Here is a 22,410-nt window from a genome sequence, read left to right on the forward strand (position 1 = left end):
GTGTGTTCCTGAAAAATATGAGATGGCTGGTCACTGCATCAATAACAGATTTACTACTTGCCTAGAGCAACTAAGTTGATTCACAGATTTATCTTAACAGATCAATTCTTAAAATAACGTTGCTTCACTGCAACATTATTTTAATTAGTACATCTTCAATAAATAAATAAAAAAAACTGATTTTTAATAGATATTACAGTTTTCAATTCCAAAATTTTATATTTGATTAACAAAACCTGAAACAATCCTGAATGCTAACAAGCTTTTTCTAACCTGAGGTACTCAGGCCAAGCCCAGGTCGAAACAGACCTCAACTTTCCTTTTCCTTAAAGCCTCTGATACAGGTTTGACATTGTTCTTTAACAGACCAGAACAGCACTAATGGTTTGTTCGCACTCCAGACAATCACTATAGACAGGACCTAAAGTGTCACACAAAAAAAGTACAACTTTACCTGCTGATGCCTCATTATAAAATTCTTTTTTTTTTTTGCTGATAGGCCTCAGTGTTTAGATTCCAAGCCTAGTTCCTTTTACTCTGGCTCAAAATGAACCCAAAGTTTTGCCAGAAGTCACAATGCAGGCAAGAAAAGGTTTGTTTTTGATATAACAATTTTTAAGCAAAGGGCAGGCTGAATTTGCTGAGCTGCTTGGTACCTGTCTTGCATATTTTCAGATTCAGTTTACTGTAAGTAACTAAACAACTGTCCGTACACCAACTAATTATGTATCTGCAACTTACTGTTTGATTTTAGAAAAATCATTTATTCAGTATGGCTGTAAAGCTGTGAGTGATGACTTCTATAGCATTTAGCACACCTATTTGTAATTCTTTCATGGGCAACAATTTAACTTCTTTATGCATTTCAAACAGCTTGAACACATTTTAATGATTCATGCAAGCACTGCCATAGAATGCTACAACACAACTATGGATGTTTACAGGGAAACATCCCCAGTATGTCAAAATAAGATTACACTGTTTTGCTTGACCAAAGCAGTCTTCTAATGGAGTGGGGCTACAATTAATCACTGCACAAATTGCAGAGTCTATGTTACTAAGCTTCATGAGAAAATTTTCTACTTTTAAAATTATAACACTTGTGTAGAATCAGCATCATATGCAGATAAAAAAAAAAAGGCAAATATGGAAAAGAGCAAATGACTGATTTGATTTGGAATTTTGATGAAACTTTTGCAATTAACAATAAATAAGTTTAGCAGTGAAGTTTGCTTCACTTTATAAAGAGAAAATGAGGGATAAGTTATTTAAACTTAGTTTTTGTTAATCATTTATGTTAACCGTCTATGGGAGCATCCCATTTATTTTCTGGATTTTATTACTTTTTTGAATGACAGAGCTTATTTCTTGTCAGAGCAAAACTTGAATGAGCCAAAATTGTGAGTTGCTAAATTAACTCATTTATGCAAAATATGAAACTCTTGAACCAATAAGAAATACTTACATCATTTGGAATCTTTACTTTTGTAGAAGAGGTATTTGTGTTGGAATCATATGATGGTTTTGAGCTAAAAAACTCTCCTCCTCCTCCTCCTCCTGTACCCTACAGAATAAACAACACACAAAAAAATAACATATATATATATATATATATATATCAATAAAATACAGGCAGTTCTCGCTTTACGAGTTTTTTCCCAAGTATCAAGTATCAACAAAATCGAAAATATGAACATTAATTGCAAAAAATGAATGTTAAAACATTCATAAATACCACATTTCAAACCATGCACGTAGCTATACAATAATGGATTAATAACGTAAATATTAATCCGTTACCATTGTATGGCAAAAATATCGCAATGTGAACCCAATAACGTTTTTTGGTAATTCATTCCATGACCTCGGAAGTTAATTTTCGCTATAACTCTCTTAAAGGTCGTTTATATAGTGCAAATTGTATTAGTTACCAATTCAAATCACTACACTTTCATCGTTATCATAAGTTCTGCTATTAGAACCAATTTTGAATGCCTTTATGACATTTTTCTAAGGCACATTTCACGACCATAAAAGAATAAAAACAATTTGCACTTTCAGGTTGTTAGTGTATCTAATTATAAACGGGTAGAAAAATCGATGATATTGCATTTGGGAAAATACCGATAGCTGTAATTGTGTTTTTTTTTTATGTTATTATGGTGAAATTTGTTTACCCTTTACTGAAATCTTCAATCATATAAAAAACAAATAAATTTTCAGAATTTTCTCTCCATTCCTTTTTTTTTTTTAAGCTTCATAAACTTGTTACTCCATGCAACTCATGTTAGTTGCAATTTGTGCATTCTGTTAAAAAAATGCTTATGCATGCTATTGAAATTTATAAAGAAAATAGAAGATTATCTTGGAAATAAATGCTTCTTGGAACATTTTTGAAGAAGTAGACTCCTTGTGCAACAAACCAACAAGTGCCAAGCCAATAATGAGTAATCAATGAGTGTGCATTTAGTCGATGATGATGAATAAACATTCTTTAACATTTGTAAGTCTTAAATAATTTCTCTATTATTACAATTTGCTTGATTTCATTTCTTTCGATAAATCAATCATTGTTTAAACAAACTAATTAGCTAACTGATTTCATTGCTGATAATGTAATCCTTATTTTTAACATTATGTTTATGGAAAATAAATTCCCACTTTACAAGCATGCACTAGGAACGAATTAACTCGTAAAGTCGAGAACTACCTGTATAAATAAACACAACACCTGAAATTTGCTATTGAAATATCAGGAGTAAAATAAACTTTAATCATGGATAATTCCTATCATTTAATAAACTTGTCAAACAAACTGCTATATGAATAACGTTACTTCTCAGATTGAAGTAATGTTGAAGTGCAGTAGCATGAAACTGCTTGTTACCTGCAGGAGAAATAGGATTATCTAAAAAGATAGCCCCACCCATCAACGTTAATTCAGAGAAGTTGGCTTCTTTTTTAAATTTCTGAAAGACGGTGTTAATTAGCTTCACATCACATAAGTACAATGAAACTATTATTACAGAGAGAAATACTATTATCCTGAGTTTACATTTTTCAGTGTACAGCACACCTGAATTTATTAATAAAAATAAGAATTTGCAAAGGTTCATCAAAATATTTTAATTTTAACACTGATTATTTGGGGAAGAGGGGACAACAGTCTTACAGAAAGACAAGAAATGGGTCAAATTAAAACTAACGGAGAGGAAAAGAAATGCATATTCTCTGCTGTAAATTGGGAAGGCTGGCAGCTAAGATAATATCATGAACATTAGATTTACAACTAAAAGTGAGTAACAGAAGTTGCAATTTTGTTGGAGCAATGGGTGAATAAGACCAACTCAAATGGGCTGGTAAAGAATTGAGTCCCGAGAATGAATATTTGGAAAATTCTGCAGTCTTTTTGACCTAACATATTAAATAGTTTAAGTCTTAGTCATATTTGTTTGACTATTTTTAAATTTGGATATATATTTTATGCGTCGTGGCTTGATGTACATGGAACCTCTGCAGTGGTGATTTAACAGGAATGCTGCATCTCGTAACGTGCTGTGGCATGTGGTAGGGGAATTATAGTGCTTTAATTGTGATAGATATGTACCTCGATAGTTTAAATCACATATACTGACATTAAATAACTTCATTATCTATTATAATTAACTTATTTCACAAATGTAAACAGGATAATGAAATACATAATGTACACTTGATAGAGTAGTACATATTTTTGCTGCATAACTGGTGAAATTACTGCATTTAGGTATATTAGTTAAGTGAAGTAGTCTCAATTTTACTGAATTTAAATGGAAATAGTGCCCTAGACTAGAGCAGTGAACAACTGGTTTAAAGCAAGGAGAGAAAATGCTGTGGCTCAGGGGGAAAGCCGAAGGTGTTGATTCTCCTATGAATCGTGGCCTGAAGAAATATGCTGTTTGTGCAATGTTTAACAAGTAAAGGGCAACGTTGAGGAAAAGTCACAAATTAGGGTTGAATTTGGAAGTGTCTGCAATTCTGCCCAGGCACAATAGGAGGAAGCATATGACTTGTCACTAAATTTGGCCCTGGAGAGATTGTGCAAGGCTCATGGGACAAAATTGTTCTGAGTGTGGATTGTACATGTTAACAAGAGAGATTGCTTCTACAGGGAGGGAATAAAATTTTGTAGTGTTAGGTGGGTAGGTCAGAAACTGCTAACTTGGGGGGGGGGGGTTGGAATACACAGCCTAATAGATTAACAATATCCACATGAAGGGTTGAATGTAATTCTTGTTTCTATTGGAAATTGCAGCAGCCTGGAAAGCAAAGTGCTGGAGATTTTGATGTCTGCTGTAAGTCATCATGGAACAACTAAATGCATGGACTATGTTAGGGTAACTAAGAATAAGAACAGGTGCACCTGTACCAGTTACAGGAGCATAAGTGCTGATCAAGTCATTAAATGCAGACATGGTGTCACTCATATATAAAGGATGCAGAATATGAATAGTACAGTGTGTGCAGAAAGGACAGACAGGATAAGAGGGGTTATTTTCTTAGATAAGAAGCACATAAAATCTAAGACGGTGCTGCTAGTTTACATAAGTGTCCAGTGCAATACCAAGTCATTTTGGTGTAACATAAGCACTGGGAAAGCAAAAAAGAGTAGGAGTGTGTTATAAGCCGAATAACTATGTTAAGTACAATGAACAACTGTGCAGAGAAATTGGGTGGATTATTAAATCAGAATGTCTTATAATGGAGGATTTCAACTTTCCAGATATTACCAGGAATTGTTTGTCACTCATACTAGCAAGACTTGTGGATTTATTGGATGACTGTTTACTGCGAGAGTAAAAGAGAGAAACCATCTGATTAACAGCTGTGATTTTTCATGCATTCATGCTTCAAGAATCTGCAAATAAACAAACCACTAGGTGGCAGTGATCACAGTATATTGACGTGGGATTTAATTAAAGATGTAACAACCATCAAGGGTAAAAAAAAAGGGGGGGGGAAGGGTTTTTGCTTTAGTAAATGAAACTACAGTGGCCTCAGACAATTTTTAAATTCTATACGGTGGAACTTCTGTTCACGTTACCATGAGCAAATTCTAAATTAGCATTTGTAGAGGCACATGATGCAAGAAAGCAAGCTTATAGAGCATCAGCAAAAAAACAAAACAAAAAAAAAAACCTTCCCATTTCACTGATCCATTCATTCCAAATGTTTGTCTAGTTCTGCCTTGATTTATTTAAGCTATCGACTTCCACAACAACAGATGGAAGTTTGTTCTGGCAATCAATTTTCAGCTGGCTAAAGGCAAATTTCTGCACATCTATTTTACAAATGTCTTTCCTCAGTTTGACTCTATGCCCCCTGAGGATTGTAATCTGAGCAGGAGGAAGAATCCCACCAGTAGTACTGAGCATGCTCAATCAAGTCAAGGCCTTATACGCCTCAATCAGAGTTCGCAGTACTCGAGGTGTGGAGTGACCATTGCCTTATACAAGGGGATAATCACCACCTTATTTCTGCTTACAAAATTCCTCAATATCATTGACCCCGTGACTCACTCTGGCAGCCTGTCTGCACTGCTCAGAAAACTTCATATCTGACTGCACAATTACCCCCCAGATCCTTTTCATTCTCCACTACCCTGAGTGTAACACCACATAGGTCGTACATTTATCTGGGATTACTGCTACCCATATGCAGTAATTTGCATTTGTCAATGTTAAACTTCAGTTGCCACTTCTCGGCCCATCTACCCAACTTTTCCAGATCCTGTTACAGCAGCATACTGTCATTTCTGCTATTAACAACCCTGCCAACCTTTCTATCATCTGCAAACTTTGACATTAAGCTTAATATACCTTCATCAATATTATTGATAAATATACAAAACAACAATGGGCCCAACACCGAACCCTGGGGGATACCACTAATAACATTAGTCCACAAAGAGCAGTGTCCACTGATTACCACTCTCCTGTCTTCTCCCACTCAACCCATCCTTTTATCCAGTGTAACAACTTCCCCTTAATGCCATACTGCTCAATCTGTACAGTAGTCTTCCCTGTGCAACAGTATCATAAGCTTTCCTGAAATCCAAGTAAATGATATCAAAATTAGTTTTTGCTTCCAGTTCCTTTGTGACTGCATCATAGGATCCAATCAAATTGGCCAGACAAGATTTCCCCTTGACAAACCCATGCTTTATCTGAATTATTACTGCTGTCTTTTGTAGATGATCCCACTATGCTTCTTTAATCAGTGACTCCATTATTTTCCCTAGAACAGAAGTCAAACTAACAGATCTGTAATTACTCGTGATCACCCTTTGATTCCCCCATTTGTGAATTGGAGATAAGATTTGCACATCAGTACGTGGGAACTTCCCCCGAATGCAAAGATGCTCTCATAATTATGGCTGAGGATTTGCTTACTTCCACTATCACCTCCTTTAATATAACTGAATTGATCCCATCCACCACCCCAGGTGCCTTTCTTACGTTTAACTTCAACCAACAATTTCTCCTCCACTTTGCCCTTAGTTATTACAAAATCACTAAGCTCTCCATTATAGTTTGATAAACATCTGGCTTTTCCCTCCTTGAATAACTCATGTATGAATGTAGATGCAAAATACTCATTTAGTTTGGCAGCTATCTGAAAATGATAATCTACAGTCAAACCACTGATATATCAAGTGGACCAATCCCCTTCCTTTTACAGTTTATATAAGTAAAGAAGTCTGCTGTTTTTCTTTGCATCCTTTGCCAAAGATTTTTCATAATCTGCCTTTGCTTGCCTAACCTCCTTTGTGACTTGATTACACACTAGCTTGTATCTAACCATAGGCTTCTGTGTCGCCTGGCAATTTATGTGTATCCCATACATTTTTCTTCTCTGCCACAAGTCTCGTTAGTTCATCTGACATCCATCTGAGCCTAAACCTATAGTTGGAACAAAAAGCCTAGTAGCTTCCAAAATTATTTCCTTGAATGCTTCCCATTTAAAATTCGCTGTTGGTAACATCATCAGTTGGTTCCACTGTATAGAACCTAAAAAAATCTGAGGCCACTATAGTTGCCTTTATGAAAGCAAACACCCTTCCCTATAACCCCGGTGGTAGTTATACCTTTAAGTAAATCCCACATCAGTACACTGTGATCACTGCCACCTAGTGGTTCCTCTATCTGTAAATTCTTAATGCATGAATAATCAACTGCTGATAATCAGATCAAGAGTGTTACTCCCTCTTGTTGCCTCTCTAACATACTGCTGTAGAAAACAATCATCCAATAAATCCACAAAAGCATTGCTAGTATGTGAGTGACCAACCCACAAGTTCCAGTCTATATCTGGGAAGTTAAAATCCCCCATTATAAGACATTGATTTACTCACCCACTCTTTCTCTATATAATTGTTCACTGTACTCATCAGTCATTGGGCCTATAACAAACTCCGTCATTTTTGCTTTCCCAGTGCTTGTCTCACCAAACTGACTGAACATTGCAACTGTACATCTATGTCAACTTATTGTTATTTGGATTTGTTTTTTTTTTTTTTTTTTTTTTTTAAGGAGCATTAGCAACTAAGGCCATATTGCTCCGGGATATGCGGTGGTCATTCCCTGACCTTTCCGCATCCTCTGTATTTGGTGGTGATGGGCTCGAACCCCGATCTAATCAAGAAGCGTGTGCTACACACTGCTGCTCCTTCCTACTTGACTACGGAGGCACATTCTATGTCAACTAGATGCACTTCCTTAGATTTTGTGTTTCTTAACTAACAAGCATAACCCCTCCTCCCTTCATATCCTTTCTGTACACATTGTACTCCCCAAATTCCAATTCTGCATTCCTTATATCTCAGTGGTGCCATGTCTCTGATTTCCCAACAATATCTGCCTTAGATGTCTTGACCAGCACTTCAAATTCATCAAATTTCCTTACTATACTCCTAGTATTGGTGTACATGCAAGTATACATTCACTTGTTTCTACTCTTAGTTACTCTAACACAGCCCATGCATTTGTTTCGTAGCAGTTCCTGAAATCCACAGCAACTGGCTTTCCAGGCTGCTGCTCATTCCAATAGAAGCAGTGCAAGAGTCATTTCCATCTCTGTTTGCAGCTACTGTTAATCTATTAGTCTGTGAATCCTCCACCCCAAACTAGCAGGTTTCCGACCCACCCAACATTGCCTCGATAGTATCAGCAAATAGTTTTGCATCCCTTCTATTTAAGTGTATCCCATCCCTGTAGAAGCAATCTCTCCTGTTAACAAGCATAGACCACACAGAAAAATTGTACCACATGAGCCCTGCACAATCTCTCCAAGGCTGAATTGCGCTTTCATCAAGGCTTTCATCATATACTCCCTCATATTGTGCCTGGGCAGGATTGCGGACACTTTCAAATTTAACCCTAACTAGCATTGACCAGTACTTGCTTAGTAAATACACAGATTTCCTACACTTATGAGTCATTAGTGCCAATGTGTACAACGGTATCACCTTTTGTACCCTCAAAAGATGATACCTGCTCTACAACGTGATCAACTTTTGCCCCTGGCAGACATAAATAGGAGGCATTCGAGGAAATAATCATAAAAGCTACTAGGCTTTTCATACCAACCAAGAAATACCATTTAAATGGATGTCAGATAACTAATGAGACTTTATGCACGAAGAAAAATGTATCGGACACAAACTATCAGGCAATATAGAAGCCTGCGGAAGGTATGTCAAAGGATGCTAGGCAAGCTAAAGCAGATGAGAGATCTTAGCAAAGGATGGAAAGACTTTTCATACATAAATATTAGAAGGGGTGAATCACAGTTTTGCTTGATATAGATGGTTCAACCGTCGATGATCCTGATAAGGTCGCTAACAAGCTGAATACGATTTTGCATCAACATTCACAAATGAGCAATTCTTTAGGGAAGGGGATTACAGAAGTTTATCAATCACTAAAGTTAAATGTAAGAAAGGCACCTGGGGTGATGAGATCTATCTTATTATATTAACAGAGATAGCAAATGAGGTAAGCAAACCTTTAGCCATAATTCTTCTGGATTCAGGAGAGGAACCTGTTGACTGGAGATGGGCAAATGTGTCACCAATTCAAAAAGGGGGAACAAAAGGCAACATGAGTAATTACATACCTGTTACTTTTACTTTATTCCAGGGGAAATAATGTAGTCACTGGTTAAGAATTAAATCAGGACCATCTAGACAGGCTGGCAGTCACTTCTGTCACGGCATGTGTTTGTCAGGTGCGAACTTGCCTGAACAGTTTAATTGTTGATTTAATTAGAACAGTGTATTTACTAGTAACAAAGGAACTGGATGCATAATATTATTTATATCATATACTGGGATTGCTGGAAAGCTTCTGATACTCTTGCCCATACAAAACTACAGTGTAAACTAGAGCAGTGCTGCATTAAGGGCAAGTTAATGCTATGGATAAAGGGATGGTTAAGTGGAATAAGACAGTTATTAATGGACACTGCTCTTCATGGCTAATGTTATCAGTGGAGCACACGGGTTTGGTGTTGGGCCCATTATTGTTTTCTGTATTCATTAATGATATTGATGACAGTATATTGTGCTGAATGCCTAAGTTTGTAGAGGATACAAGAGTTGTCAGGGTAGATAGTGATAATAACAGTGTGCTATTGCAATAGGATCGAGAAAAATTAGGCAGTTGGGCCGAAAAGGGGCAACTGAAGTGAACATTTACAACTGGATAGTACTGGATGTGGGGTGCAGTAATTCCAGATTAATGTACTACTGGGTAGTACTACACTCAGGGTAGAGAAAAACAAAAATATCTGGTGGTGATTGTGCAGTCAGATATAAAATTCTCTGAGCAGTGCAGACAGGACAGCACACAGGATCAATGATATATTGGAATTTTCCTAGCATGGATAAGGTTGGTTGGTTATTTGGTTTTTAGGAGCATTAGTGACAACTGCATATTCCCGGAGCAATATAGCCTTGGTTAAAATGAAAATTAAAAATACCTGTGAGTAATAAGCAAAAATAAAATAATAATAATAATAAACCACTTATGTGAGAAAAACCTATTCATAACCGACTTGGAGATACACAACATGACAGTGCTCCAATGGTATCAAACCATATGCTATAAAGCTGCTAAACATGAATAGACAAAGTGCTATCTCTCAAAGACTGGTATTGAAAAATTACACTTAGTTATGCCTACTGTAAACCTTTTAGCTATCACTATGCTTTGAAGAATTATAAATTAACTGAATTTTCTGTTCAAGCTTTGTAATTTGAAACAATTAAGCTCTTGGAAGAATGTAAAATACTTTAAGGATAAGCAAGCTGCTTTTTGCATGTGTGGAACCCATTTCTGATTTCAAAATCTCAAGCTGTTCAGTTAAATCAATTAAAAGTAAAAGAATTTTTTTATGCCTGCTTCATCCCCCCTCAGGATTTCAAGTTTAGGGAATGGTCAATTTGTCTCTTAAACCAGAATAACGTAAAATTAGACTCAGATATCTTAGAAAGAGAGAAACTACAGCAAACACAAGTAAATGTGTTTGGTAAGCATTTTGGCTAAAGCTAAAATGGAGGGAGATGGGACCTGATACACACAAATTTGAAAAACATTTGAATTTTAAGCATACACATGTTAATGTGTGTGTGCTTTAAATACAAGGCCTCTAATCATTCGCTTTACCAGATGAGACTGATTCCCTCGAGCGCCAGCTATCCTGAGGGAACCAGCTACATGTGGTTAGAGTGTCTACTAGTTTTTGAAAAGTTTACTCCTTAGTAGAACTACTACAGTCGATCTCAGGGTGAGAAACTATTAGACATAACCGTGACAAATTCTAAATAATAAGGTGAAATTAAATTAATATACCAAGCTAATTTCAATAATTTACTTACTTGTGATCCAAACCCTTGACTGCGACTAGGTGGACTTCCCATAAGACTTTGAGATGAACCCATATGTCCATTTAATCCCTGTGGACTCTGGAAACTTCCACTTGAAAGTAAAGTATTTCTGCCACCTTGCATGCCATCACCCATTTCCAAACCTCCCATTAAACCCATAGACCTCATTCCATCAGAGTGACCAATCTGTCCTCTTCCACCAGTACCACCAAATGAGCGGCCACCGCTTCTGTAATTTATAAAACACTGCTAAAATTTTCAATAAATGTAATGGGGGGGGAGAGAAAACACTATATGTAAGAGTATAGATCAGCTGCACTCACACAACCCAACTTATTTGTTTCAGATCAAAAGGCTCCAATATTAATAAAAATTTGGAAGTAATATACTTCTTTCATACTTTCCACCTAGCAGTTTTGTTAGTAGTGTTAGCATCGTGTTTCAATTTTGTAATGGAACAACGAACAAATATCAAATTTTGCTTTAAACTGGAATTCTGCAAAAGAAACTTATGGAATGTTAAAACCTGTATATGGTAATGAAACGTTAAGTCATACCAATGTGTATGAATGGTAAAGTGAGACAGATGTAATGTTTCTGACGATCCAAGAAATGGGCTTCTGTCAACCTCTTGAAATGAGGACAGAGTTGCAAAAGATCGGAAATGGAATGAGTGTCATTTGACCCTCAAAATGATAGCTAATGAGTTGGATACAAATAAGGAGACTATTTGCCAAATTCTGCATGAAGATTCAGGGAAGAGGAAGGTTTGTAAAATACGGAGGATGCGGAAACTTGTGCAACAGAGTTTCATTATGCAAAAGCATTCGTTCAGATTTATCAAGACAATCAATTTCCTTGACTGTATTGTCACTGGAGAGTGTTGGGTGTTTCAGTATGAGTCAGAGATGAAGCTTCAGAACATGCAGTGGACTTCAAAATCATCACCAAAGCCCAAAAGGTTTCATTTACAGAAGTGCAGTATCAAGATGGTGCTCATGTTTTCAACTAACAGGTGTGACTCAAAAGGAATTTTTACCTGAAGGGAAGTGAGTGCTGCATTCTATATACAGGAGCTTCAAAAACTGCTAAAGTGTATTTCCAGGGTGAGTGCAATTTTGTGAGAGGCAACTCTTACTTGTTGAACAACACTGCATCTGTGTATTACACAGTTGTTGTTAAGATGTTTCTGATGAAATATAGCACTGTATAAACCAAACATCCACCATACTCCTGATTTAACACTGGCAGACTTTCTCTTTCCCAAGGTGAAACTGCCTTCGAAGGAGAGGGAGAGGTTTAAGGAAGTTGAGGATATAAAGAAAAACAACTGCCGAACTGAACCCTAGGATTTTTTTTTTAGGAGCATTAGCAACTAAGGCCACATTGCTCTGGGGATATGCGGTAGTCATTCCCCGACTTCTCCGCATTCAGTAGTCACGGGCTCGAACAATCAAGAAGCTTGTGCTATGCACTGCTGCTCCTGCCCACCTGGCTACGGAGGCACCCATCTCCTTGGAACTCTTGTTGTGCGACTCAGGTGCGCACAACTCATTTAATATTTATTTTATTCTCTCTCAATGTCTGTATTTTGTTAGTATTCTGTGTGCATTTATTCACTTGCTCAAGAAGGGGTTCGTTTACCCTAAAAGCTATGAATTAGTCTCAACTTAGTTATCAAAGATCTAGTTATTGTCTCTACTGGATGTGCTGTATTATTATCTTAAAAATGCAATATAATGTAGAACATTATGTTACACAAAATTAAAGACAAAAAAAAAAAAAAAAAAAAATATATATATATATATATATATGACACAAAACAAATAACTATTTGAGGAGTTTACTACTCGAAATAGTCCTCAATATTTTTTTGCTTTAATTTTGAAACTCACTTTCAAAATTAACAAGTTGACAATGCTAGTTGCAGCTGTCACTGAATAGACCAGACTATGATTGTCTCTGACCATACCACATGGTTCGGTCGGATTTCTGGAGGTCACAACCATAAAACAATAAAAACAATTAGCAATCCCCTTATTAGACTTTCTGTTAGTGAAATCTATTATAAACGGATAGTAAACACAATCTTATTGAATTTGAGATAATACTGACAGCTGGAATTCTGTGGAGTTTTACATTATTATGGGGAAAGTGTTCCCCATTCCATGAAATCATCGATCATGTCAAAAACAAATATATTTTCAGAATGTTCTTTTCATTCCTATTTTTTTAAAGTTTCATAACTTGTTACTCCGTTCTCACTTGATCGTATTGTGTTAGTTGAATTTGTGTGTGCGGTGTTCTTTGTTATTGATTGCTCATCTTTTCTATTGTTTTAAAATTTTAAACACCCTCCCAAATGTCAATAAACAGAAATATATTTTTTTTCAATAGTTTATTGTTTTTACTTGATTCTTTTTTTTTGGCTGGTGCAGCATAAGCCTTGTGCTTCCTTGCACCATATGGCCATTACTAATGCTAATATTATACAGAAAACCAATTTCATGACCCATCATTGCGAATTTAATAACATTGTGATGAATGGAGGCTCTTCATCTGGATAGTTCGTTGTTTGACTTACAGCCCTGCAAACAACCAGTTAACTAACTGTCAAGAGCACCTTATATACTTTGAACATTCCAGCAGTGTAAGGAAGAAAAATGAAATAGATATTTAAGGTATAGCTAAACTTATCATTCAAGGGGGATGATATAACATAACTGGATAAACAATGTTCTATGTATATCAGCGGAAATACTAATCACTGGTCTACAGTGATTTTTTTCTATCCCTTAATGAATTTAGGTGTCATCGCCAGTGACATTCAGGTTGTACAGGAAAATTGGTCAGGTTGCTAACCAATTTTTGATTAGCAAGAGTTAAAAATTTTCATTAACGTGGTATTTTGGCTTGGCCTAAAGAAACTGAAGCTGGTGACGCTACGAAAGTCAGTACTAAGCTACGAATATAAATACACTGTTAAAAGTATGCATAACATTAGAGAACATTATAGAAACACATCGCTTGTTTTCTTAGTGAGCGCACGGCTCTGTTCACAAAAGGGAGTTACTGTTTATTTCGCGTCGCATCATACCTTCTCCGTCGAGAAGTGTTATCGAGAAATAAACAAAAACGAACGCAAGATACAGTGTGGGAAGCTAGTTTGGTTTTCTACCATAAGAAAATAAAAAGGAACAGATTATTTCAAACGTGTATTATTACAACAATTAAAATATTTTCTAACATTATACACTCTGAAGGACAACAGCGGCCACACCGCATTTATTACGTACATGCAAATCATTTGTTCTTGTGTTGCGTGTTCATACTCCCGCCAATAATTACTGTGCATACTAATTACACTAATTTCTATTAAATGTTTTATATGTTACCTAATTATTAACTATGGATAAAAGGAAAAGTGTATCTGATAGTACCTCTGGTAAAAAGAAAAGTGATAACGTTAGATGAAAAAATTGAAGTCATAAAAAGATTTGAAGATGGTGAATAGTAAAATACAAATTTCTCGACTTCTTGGAACGCCTGAATCAAGATTGGACGATTTTAAGTAAAGTCAGTGCATATAAGGAAAAGATAAGCTTGCTTCATCGTCATCACGCACACAAACCACAAGAAATAGAAGTGTTACGATGATTGAGATGGAATGTCTAACCATTTGGACAGAAGACTGCAATCAAAAAAGAATTCCAATCTGCACAATGACCATAAAAACAAAAGCCTCGAGTATTTTTGCAATGTTAAAGGAAAAGTCAACAATAGAAAACTTGGGTAGAGCGGTAGCTGAAGAAAATGTCCAAGCAAGTTCTTCAAAATAAAAATAAAAAGTGACTGAAGTGGAAACAGAAGAAAATTTCACTGCCAGTAAAGGCTGGTTTGAAAGAACAGGACTGCATCATGTTGCATTGACTGGAGAAGCTGCAAGTGCAGATAAAGATGCAGCCACAAAATATCCTGAAATTTTAAAGAAAATTGTTGATGACGCAGATCAACAAAGTTGTTGAGCTACGCAGATCAACAAATATTTAATGTTGATGAAATAGGCCTTTTTTGGAAACGAATGTTCTACGCCCAAAAACAAAAAACCACCTTTCTAGCGAAAAAAAAAAAGAAAAGGCTCAACCAGGCTATAAAGTTTCCAAAGATAGAATAACACAACACTTTTATTGGGAGGCAATGCAGAAGGCGATTTGAAATTAAAACATGTGGTTATCTATAGAAGTAAAATCCCCAGATTTTTCAGTAGAGGTTTTAATAAAGCAACCTACCTGTTGTTTGGTGCTCTAATAGAAAAGCTTGGGTCACAAAAGCTTTATTTGAAGAATGGTTCACTAGCTATTTTTGTCCAAAAGTTAAGGCCTACTGGGAAGAAAATCTTGCATTCAAAATTTTATTAATTTTAGACAATGCCCCAGGCCACCCATCAGCACTTTGATTTGTGTGAACACATGAAAGTTATTTTTTTACCTCCAAATACGACAAGTCTTTTACAGCCTATGGATCAAGGCATAATCGCTACTTTTAAGGCCTATTATTTATGCAGAACATTTGGGCAAGCAATTGAAGCAACAACTGGAAATGGTGCAGTTTCTTTAGTTGAATTTGGGAGAAATTACGTCAGGGAAGCAACAGACAATATTCATGAGTCATGGTCTGAAGTAACATCCAGCAATATGAGAGCAATTTGGAAGCACATTTTGCCACATTGTGCAAATGCTTTCTGTAGTTTCACTCATGTCAACACTGTTATTGATGAAATAGCAAATATTGGAAGATCTAGGCTTTGATGAAATCGACAACGGTGATGTTTGTGAATTGCTGGAATCACATTCAGAACAATTAAGTGATTCTGACCTCCTTAATATTGATGAATAACGAGCATATGACGAGATGGAAATTTGCGAGGAAGAAAATGTTCAAGAAAAGAAGTTGACATTAAAAGAACTTGAAGGAATATTTGCGCAGCTGAAAATTTGAATCAACTAATCATGGATGCAGACCCAGATATCGAGTGCAGTATGCAAATTCGCAGGAACACTGAAAAAGATGTGTATCCATATAAGCAAATTTATGATGAAAGGAAGAAAGAAAAGTCCTTGCAAACCAGCCCTTTGAAATATTTTACAAAGAAATAAAGTGAGTTATAAATTGTAATTTTTTTTAATTTCAATAAACTTTTGATTACTGTACTGCAAATATCCTTTGCTTTTATACTGCTGTACAAAAAAAACGTATTTTTAAAAATATTGATTGGTATATTATAGATCTTGGAACAAATTTGGCTATTTTGTATTATCAACTTCGATTAGTGTGATTTTGCACAGTGTGGCATTTTCGTGGAACCAACTAATCGAGCTAATTGAGGGATTCCTGTAATATGAAAACAAAGCTGCTGATAAAGAAAAATAAAAACAATGGGGATAAAAAATGAGCAAGCAAAATGAAGTATGATGATGATGATTTTTTTTTTTCTATTTAACCCATGCAGTAAAATATTTACTGCTAAATAATACAATGAATGAAGAGTGATGCTATTACTGGAGTTGCACCATATATACACATACATGCACATTTAATATACATTACATTAATATACATTAATGTGTGCATGTGCAATGCTGAATTTGTGTTTTCTTTTAAAAATACATAAAAAATTAAATTTAATAAACTGGAATCCGTCAAACATTGCAGTTTCGTGTTACGTGAAATACAACACTGACTTAGGATTTACTTTTATGTAAACAAAACTAGTTTATGGTGGATACGACATAAATGTTCAGAAACACATCATTAGAATCAGTTGCAATAGTTAAGATAGGTTTAAAGAACTTTTTTTACACATGATTTATTTTGTGTGCGTGCGTTTTTTTTTTTTTTTTAAATCAGAGCCGACTTTTTTGGAACAATGTTCTTCTGAGTTGGATTCTAAAAGAACCCAACTCAGAAGTACATTGCCCACGGAAGTATTTATAGAAAATGCATGCTGCAAGAAACAATGTCTATAAGACAGAGTGAGTGAGTATGTTATAGATGAGCCGTTAATTAGCCTAACTCCCCTCTTTTGAATGGAATCTAGAAGCTGAGAGACGTTTCGGCAGGCACAGCCCCAGATTTGGGAACAATATTTCATGTTGGGGGATTTGTAATTTGTACAGAGTAAACAGCTGTTTGGAAGAAAGGTGATATGGACAGCAAAAGAGAAAACCCATTTTTTTTCAATGCAGAGAAAGTGATATGCTTATACCAAGAGAAATTAGAAGTCAGGGTAATCTCCAATAGAGATACATGATCTTGCCTATAAACTGGAGTGTCATCAAAGATAAGCATAGGAGTAGAAAAATCCTTTTTGCAAGATATAAGATTGGACTGAGTTTCAGAAGGATTGAAATAACTAAGTTATCTCTGCCCCACTGGAAAATTACATGAAGGTATTTGAGGAATTGGTAGTGGATATCCAAAAAGGTGAAGCTGTTTGAGCAGGGCAAGGTTTCTCAAACTGAAAGGTGAAATTCAATGTGCTATCATCAGCAAAACTATAAAAAACTTGCATTAGAGTATATCAGGAATTAGGTAGAGCAGCAGTTTGAAAAGTCTGAGACAGTGGAGAGAGTGGTGGGGTCCCCCATATAGCTATCACAAGGGAAGGGCAAGACCATCTGCCTGACTAACTGGAGGTGCTTCCTGTGCAACTGACCACACAGGAAGGAAGAAAAAGCAATGCATGCAGAGCATCAAAATAAATATGCACATCATGCTAGCATACTACAAAATAACCAAGCTACAGACAGACTACATACCAAGGTGTTGGAATGATCTCTGGATACTCAGCTCACCGAACAGCAGAATTCAAAAGGGCTGTCGTCACAAAGAATCTGATAGCTCCTACAAGCTTGTAAAAAATCAAGCAGGACGTGAGTGATCAACTACAAAGAACAATGAATACGGACAACATGGAACCAGACAAGGAAGAAAAAGAAATACAACCGAGAGCTGCTGAAGTGGAAAGAGGAGAGGTCGTCCAGAATGGAAAACAAGTGGAAGCCCCCACAAAGACCCACATGATATCGAAGTAGACACAATAGTATCCTGTGAAGAGTCAGGGACCACCTCAATCAGCAAGTAATACCACTTTATCTCGACAACAATGGTGCAACACTGGATGCCATCCACACAGCTGCACAATGTGTTGCCACAGCAGCCACTAGGATTAATGGAAGAGAAACAAGAGGCCAGCAACAGAAAAGACTTCAGCAGAAGATAGAAAAATTAGGGGTCAAGTGAAGAGCTTCAAGACAAACAATATACAATGCAAAAATCAGAGAATAAGAGAATACTTATACACATTGAAGCAGAACATCCTTACACTCAGCAAGGAACTAGGCACATACAAAGAGCTTCCAGAGGAAAATAAACTGAATCTTCAAAGAAAACAGGAGAACAGGACAAGATAGAAACGGACCACCCAAGCAGAATAGATCGAGCAATATATGGAGCAATAAAGTAAGACATAACAGCCAAACTCTCTGGATAAAACTAGAATGGAAAAACCCAAGGATATATAAAAAAAAAAGAGAATGAGAAATTCATAAGCAGTACAACACAATCAGGAAGTTCAACAAGTGCAAAACCCAGGAACAGATAATGTTCACGACTACCTGTACAAGAAGCTCATCTGCACATACAAGAACCTAGCAGAGCAGTTCACCTGAATGATAAGGCACCCAAAGACAAACTCAGTTTCTCACTCAAGGAATCACATATCTGAAGCCTTAAGAAGAAGATACAAGAAACCTGGCGAAATACCTGTCTCTCAATGACGTACAAGATCCTGACTACCTGCATAACAAAGAAGATATCAGACTGTGGCTGAACAGCAGAAAGGATGCATGGAGCAATTAACCATTTATGCTGCAGTTGTAGAACAAGTCTACAAGCGTCACAACCTGTACACAGTCTACATCGATTACTGCAAGGGCTAGCTAACTAACAGAGACACTGAAGATCTATAAAGTCAACCCGACAGTGACAAACCTCCTAGAAGCAACGATGGCAAAATAGAATACCACCGTCAAGGTCGAGAATGTCACAACCAGACCAATCCCCATCAGGAGAGGAATCTTTCGGAGAGCATCCTAAACCCACTATGGTTCTGTCTAAAACCCAACAACTGCAAGCATGGATATAACTTCAAAGAAAGAAGGAAAAGCTCGTACACCCTCTCTCACCTGATGTACATGAATTACATCAAGCTCTATGCAGCAACCAAGAAGCAACTAATCTGGATCACTGAAGAATTCAGCAATGATATCAGGATGGAATTTCATCTAGACAAATGAAAGATCCACGGTTTGCATCAGGGGAAATTGGTCGCCTGAATTTACCAGCTAGACCCACCTGACCGAAAAATACCAGACTCAGAAGCCTGCTGAAATCAAAGCTGAAGAGGAAACACAGTTAAAGCAATAAACACCAATGTAGTCCCAGTGCTAACATGCTCCTTCAGGATCCATAGACTGGACTAACACCGAGCTGCAGGATATTGTGAGAAAGACAAGGACAAAGGATGACCAAGAGCTGCCAACACCACCCGAAGTCAGCCATGGAGAGACTGACAAGAGGTTGGAAGGGGCCTGACAGATCTCAATTGATGGACAGACAATAGTGATAGCTAGCCTAAGCTAGAAAGATGGGCAAAGAAGACACTATATAGTATACACTACAATGACCTCCATAAGACCAATTAGATAAAATGGCTTCTAATGCATGGCTCACAAGCGGGCCACTCTTCCCCGAGACTGAAGGATTCCTGCTCGCCATCCCAAGACCAGGTAACCAACATGAGCAACTATAGAAAATACATTGCACAGGAGCCAGGAATATCGGGTGACACACGTTAACGATGTCCCTTGGCCTCAAACAACCCAACACGACCGCAGGAAGCAAAAGCCAGCAAATATATCAGAAGCCAGCAAAGAATTACAAGATGTTCAAAGAAAGTGTACCATATTGCAAGTACGAACACCAGGCTGTACTAGAGACTCAACCCACAAGCTGTACTGGAACTGTTCTGTAATAGCAGAAAAGACTATCCTGCACAACAGACCAGACATAACCCTTGTCAACAAAAAGGAAAAGACTACCTATCTTAATGACATAGCAGTGCCCAACACTGGCAACCTTCAGAAACCCCATGAGGAAAGATCAGGAAGTACAGACCTAAGACAGAAAATCTAAGAGATGTGGCATAAGCAACAAGTAATGACCATCCAGATCATAGTGTCAACCACCAGTATGGTGCCAAAGACCCGACATAACAGCCTAGCAGCAATAGGTCTCCCAGGTGTCATCTGAACTCCAGAAAGTAGCAATCTTGAACACCTGTAGGATAGTCAGAGAGTTCCTCAATCAACAGTAACACCAGACATAACCACCTTCTGCACTTGGTAGCAGAGGTCATCATGGGGTGGAACCCCCCCCCCATCAGGGAGAAATAATAATAATAATAAACCTGTCATTAATGAAATACACTGATGACATGATAAAAACACATGCATGTGCAAACAAAGTGCAATAGTAAATATTGAAATAAAAAAAAAAGTGAGAAGAGGGAAGATAAATGGGAAGAGAGTTCTAGAGTTTGTCCTTTCAACTTCCAAAGCTTTGAGTTGAATACAAAATAAACATCACCTAACTGTAAAAAATTCCTAAGAAATAAAGTTGCACTATTATTCCTTCTCTATAATCTCTATCACATGGATTCCCAAAACCCAAGAATGAAGGTTAGATCCAGATTTATTTCTTCTTGGAATCTTAAAAAAAAAAAAAAAAAAAATATATATATATATATTAAAGGGGATGGGTTTTAAATTGGAACAATACAGATGTTTAAAAATGTATATGGCATATCAGAGGATTGATCATGTGACTGGAAGAAATAAGCACTAAAAGATGGATAGCACTATAAGCTGGCTGTTTTAATGGCAACTTACGTATTTGAAAAGTGATAAGTATCCTCATTAAACTAAAGGAGATTATAAACTAGAACGAAAATCATAAAAGGTTTAGATATGCTTTCAACTTGATAAAGTACTATCTATAATATTTCAAGGAATGCTATAAAAGGGTCAATTAATGTTTCATAGTTGTCAGTTGTGTGAAAATTGTTTTAATTAGCACTGCTCCAACTACCATCTTATTCAGAAACCAAACCAAAATTATCTTCAAATGGGAAACTATTTTCCATACAATCACAAATATAACAGTAAATGCTTAAAAAACACAGTCACTGAGATGCTGTTTACTGCAGACACAAGGATATTCTAAATTCTTAGAAAACTCAAATTATTAATACAACTTCAAGAATGAACAAAGATTCCATTTCGATGGAATCTTTGTTTTATTGAAAAAACAAAGATGAATTTTTCAAATTCTTGAAAAAACAATAAAACAATAAGTTTTATTGTTTTTTCAAGAAAAAACAATAAAACTTATTGTTTTTTCTTGAAACAGATACTATTTGCTGTGATTTTAAAGTTCTTCTATAACATTTTGGGAGAATTTTATCAATTATCTATTTCAATAATATCACTGTATGCATAACTAATTTTGAACTTTGAACCAGCAATCTAAATCCATTATTATTTAAGATTATGAAAAGTTACAGTAAGCCAAAAAGAATCTGTTTGAAATAGTTTGCCTCCCACATCATATATTTGAGTCACTATAAGAATTCTTCACGTTTTGTGAATCAGAACGTATCTCATAAAGGAAACTATTAAGAGAATATTTTCTTGTTTTCTGAAAAATTCCACTAAAGGTTTAAACGCATTTTACCCTTAAAATGATCCTGATGAGAAACCTGTAATTACTTTTAAAATTTATAAAAATTACCCTTATAAATTAAAATTTCATTTCTGTTCTAGGTGAAATTCCATCAATCATAATATATCAAATCAGTTACTGTTTTTTAAATTAGTAACTGATTGATTAAGTCAGGAATCTTGAAATTTAACTACTGGAGGATGAATATACTTTTATCCTAATTGAAAAAATTGCAGCATTGTAAAACAGGACAATATTTGTTTAGTCTATATATTAGGACAATTTTGCACAATTTACAATATAATGACTAAGCTAACTTTGTTAAATGCAAGGAACATAATAATAGAACTGTATTTATAAAATTCAAAATTATGTATAAAATTTAAAAATATTAAGGTTTCTACATACCCAAAGTCGCTTCTGCTGCTTGGTTCTCTCCAAATTGGCCTTTCAATATTGGACTGTCTTTCAAGTGAATCTGATGTACCCCAACGAGGTCCAGAGGGGCCTCCCATTCTACTTCTTCCAATAAAAGGAGGAGGAAGATTTCTTCCTCTTCCGCCATCTGCTCCACGTTCAAAGGAAAAGTTGTCAACTGGCTCATCACGCCAAGGAGGAGGGCTAACCCTGTGATTATAAGG

The 22,410-nt window shown here is 36.2% G+C and overlaps 1 protein-coding gene across 5 annotated transcripts in view; it reads right to left on the reverse strand.

The window, feature by feature from the left end:
• The window catches only part of LOC150089353 (heterogeneous nuclear ribonucleoprotein K-like), a 256,189-nt gene that overhangs the window by 13,413 nt on the left and 220,366 nt on the right, over window positions 1-22,410 (reverse strand). For all 5 annotated transcript variants that reach the window (XM_090389144.1, XM_090389124.1, XM_090389153.1 and 2 more), the window contains 3 exons: window positions 22,178-22,396; window positions 10,919-11,156; window positions 1,466-1,564 (listed from right to left, as the gene is read on the reverse strand). In XM_090389144.1, coding sequence (XP_090245270.1) covers window positions 1,466-1,564; window positions 10,919-11,156; window positions 22,178-22,396 — 556 coding nt within the window. The remainder of the gene's footprint in view (window positions 1-1,465; window positions 1,565-10,918; window positions 11,157-22,177; window positions 22,397-22,410) is intronic.

The sequence above is a fragment of the Mastigoproctus giganteus genome, chromosome 2, assembly GCF_048544385.1.
Source record: "Mastigoproctus giganteus isolate SK-2022 chromosome 2, ASM4854438v1, whole genome shotgun sequence".
Classification (NCBI taxonomy): Eukaryota; Metazoa; Arthropoda; class Arachnida; order Uropygi; family Thelyphonidae; genus Mastigoproctus; species Mastigoproctus giganteus.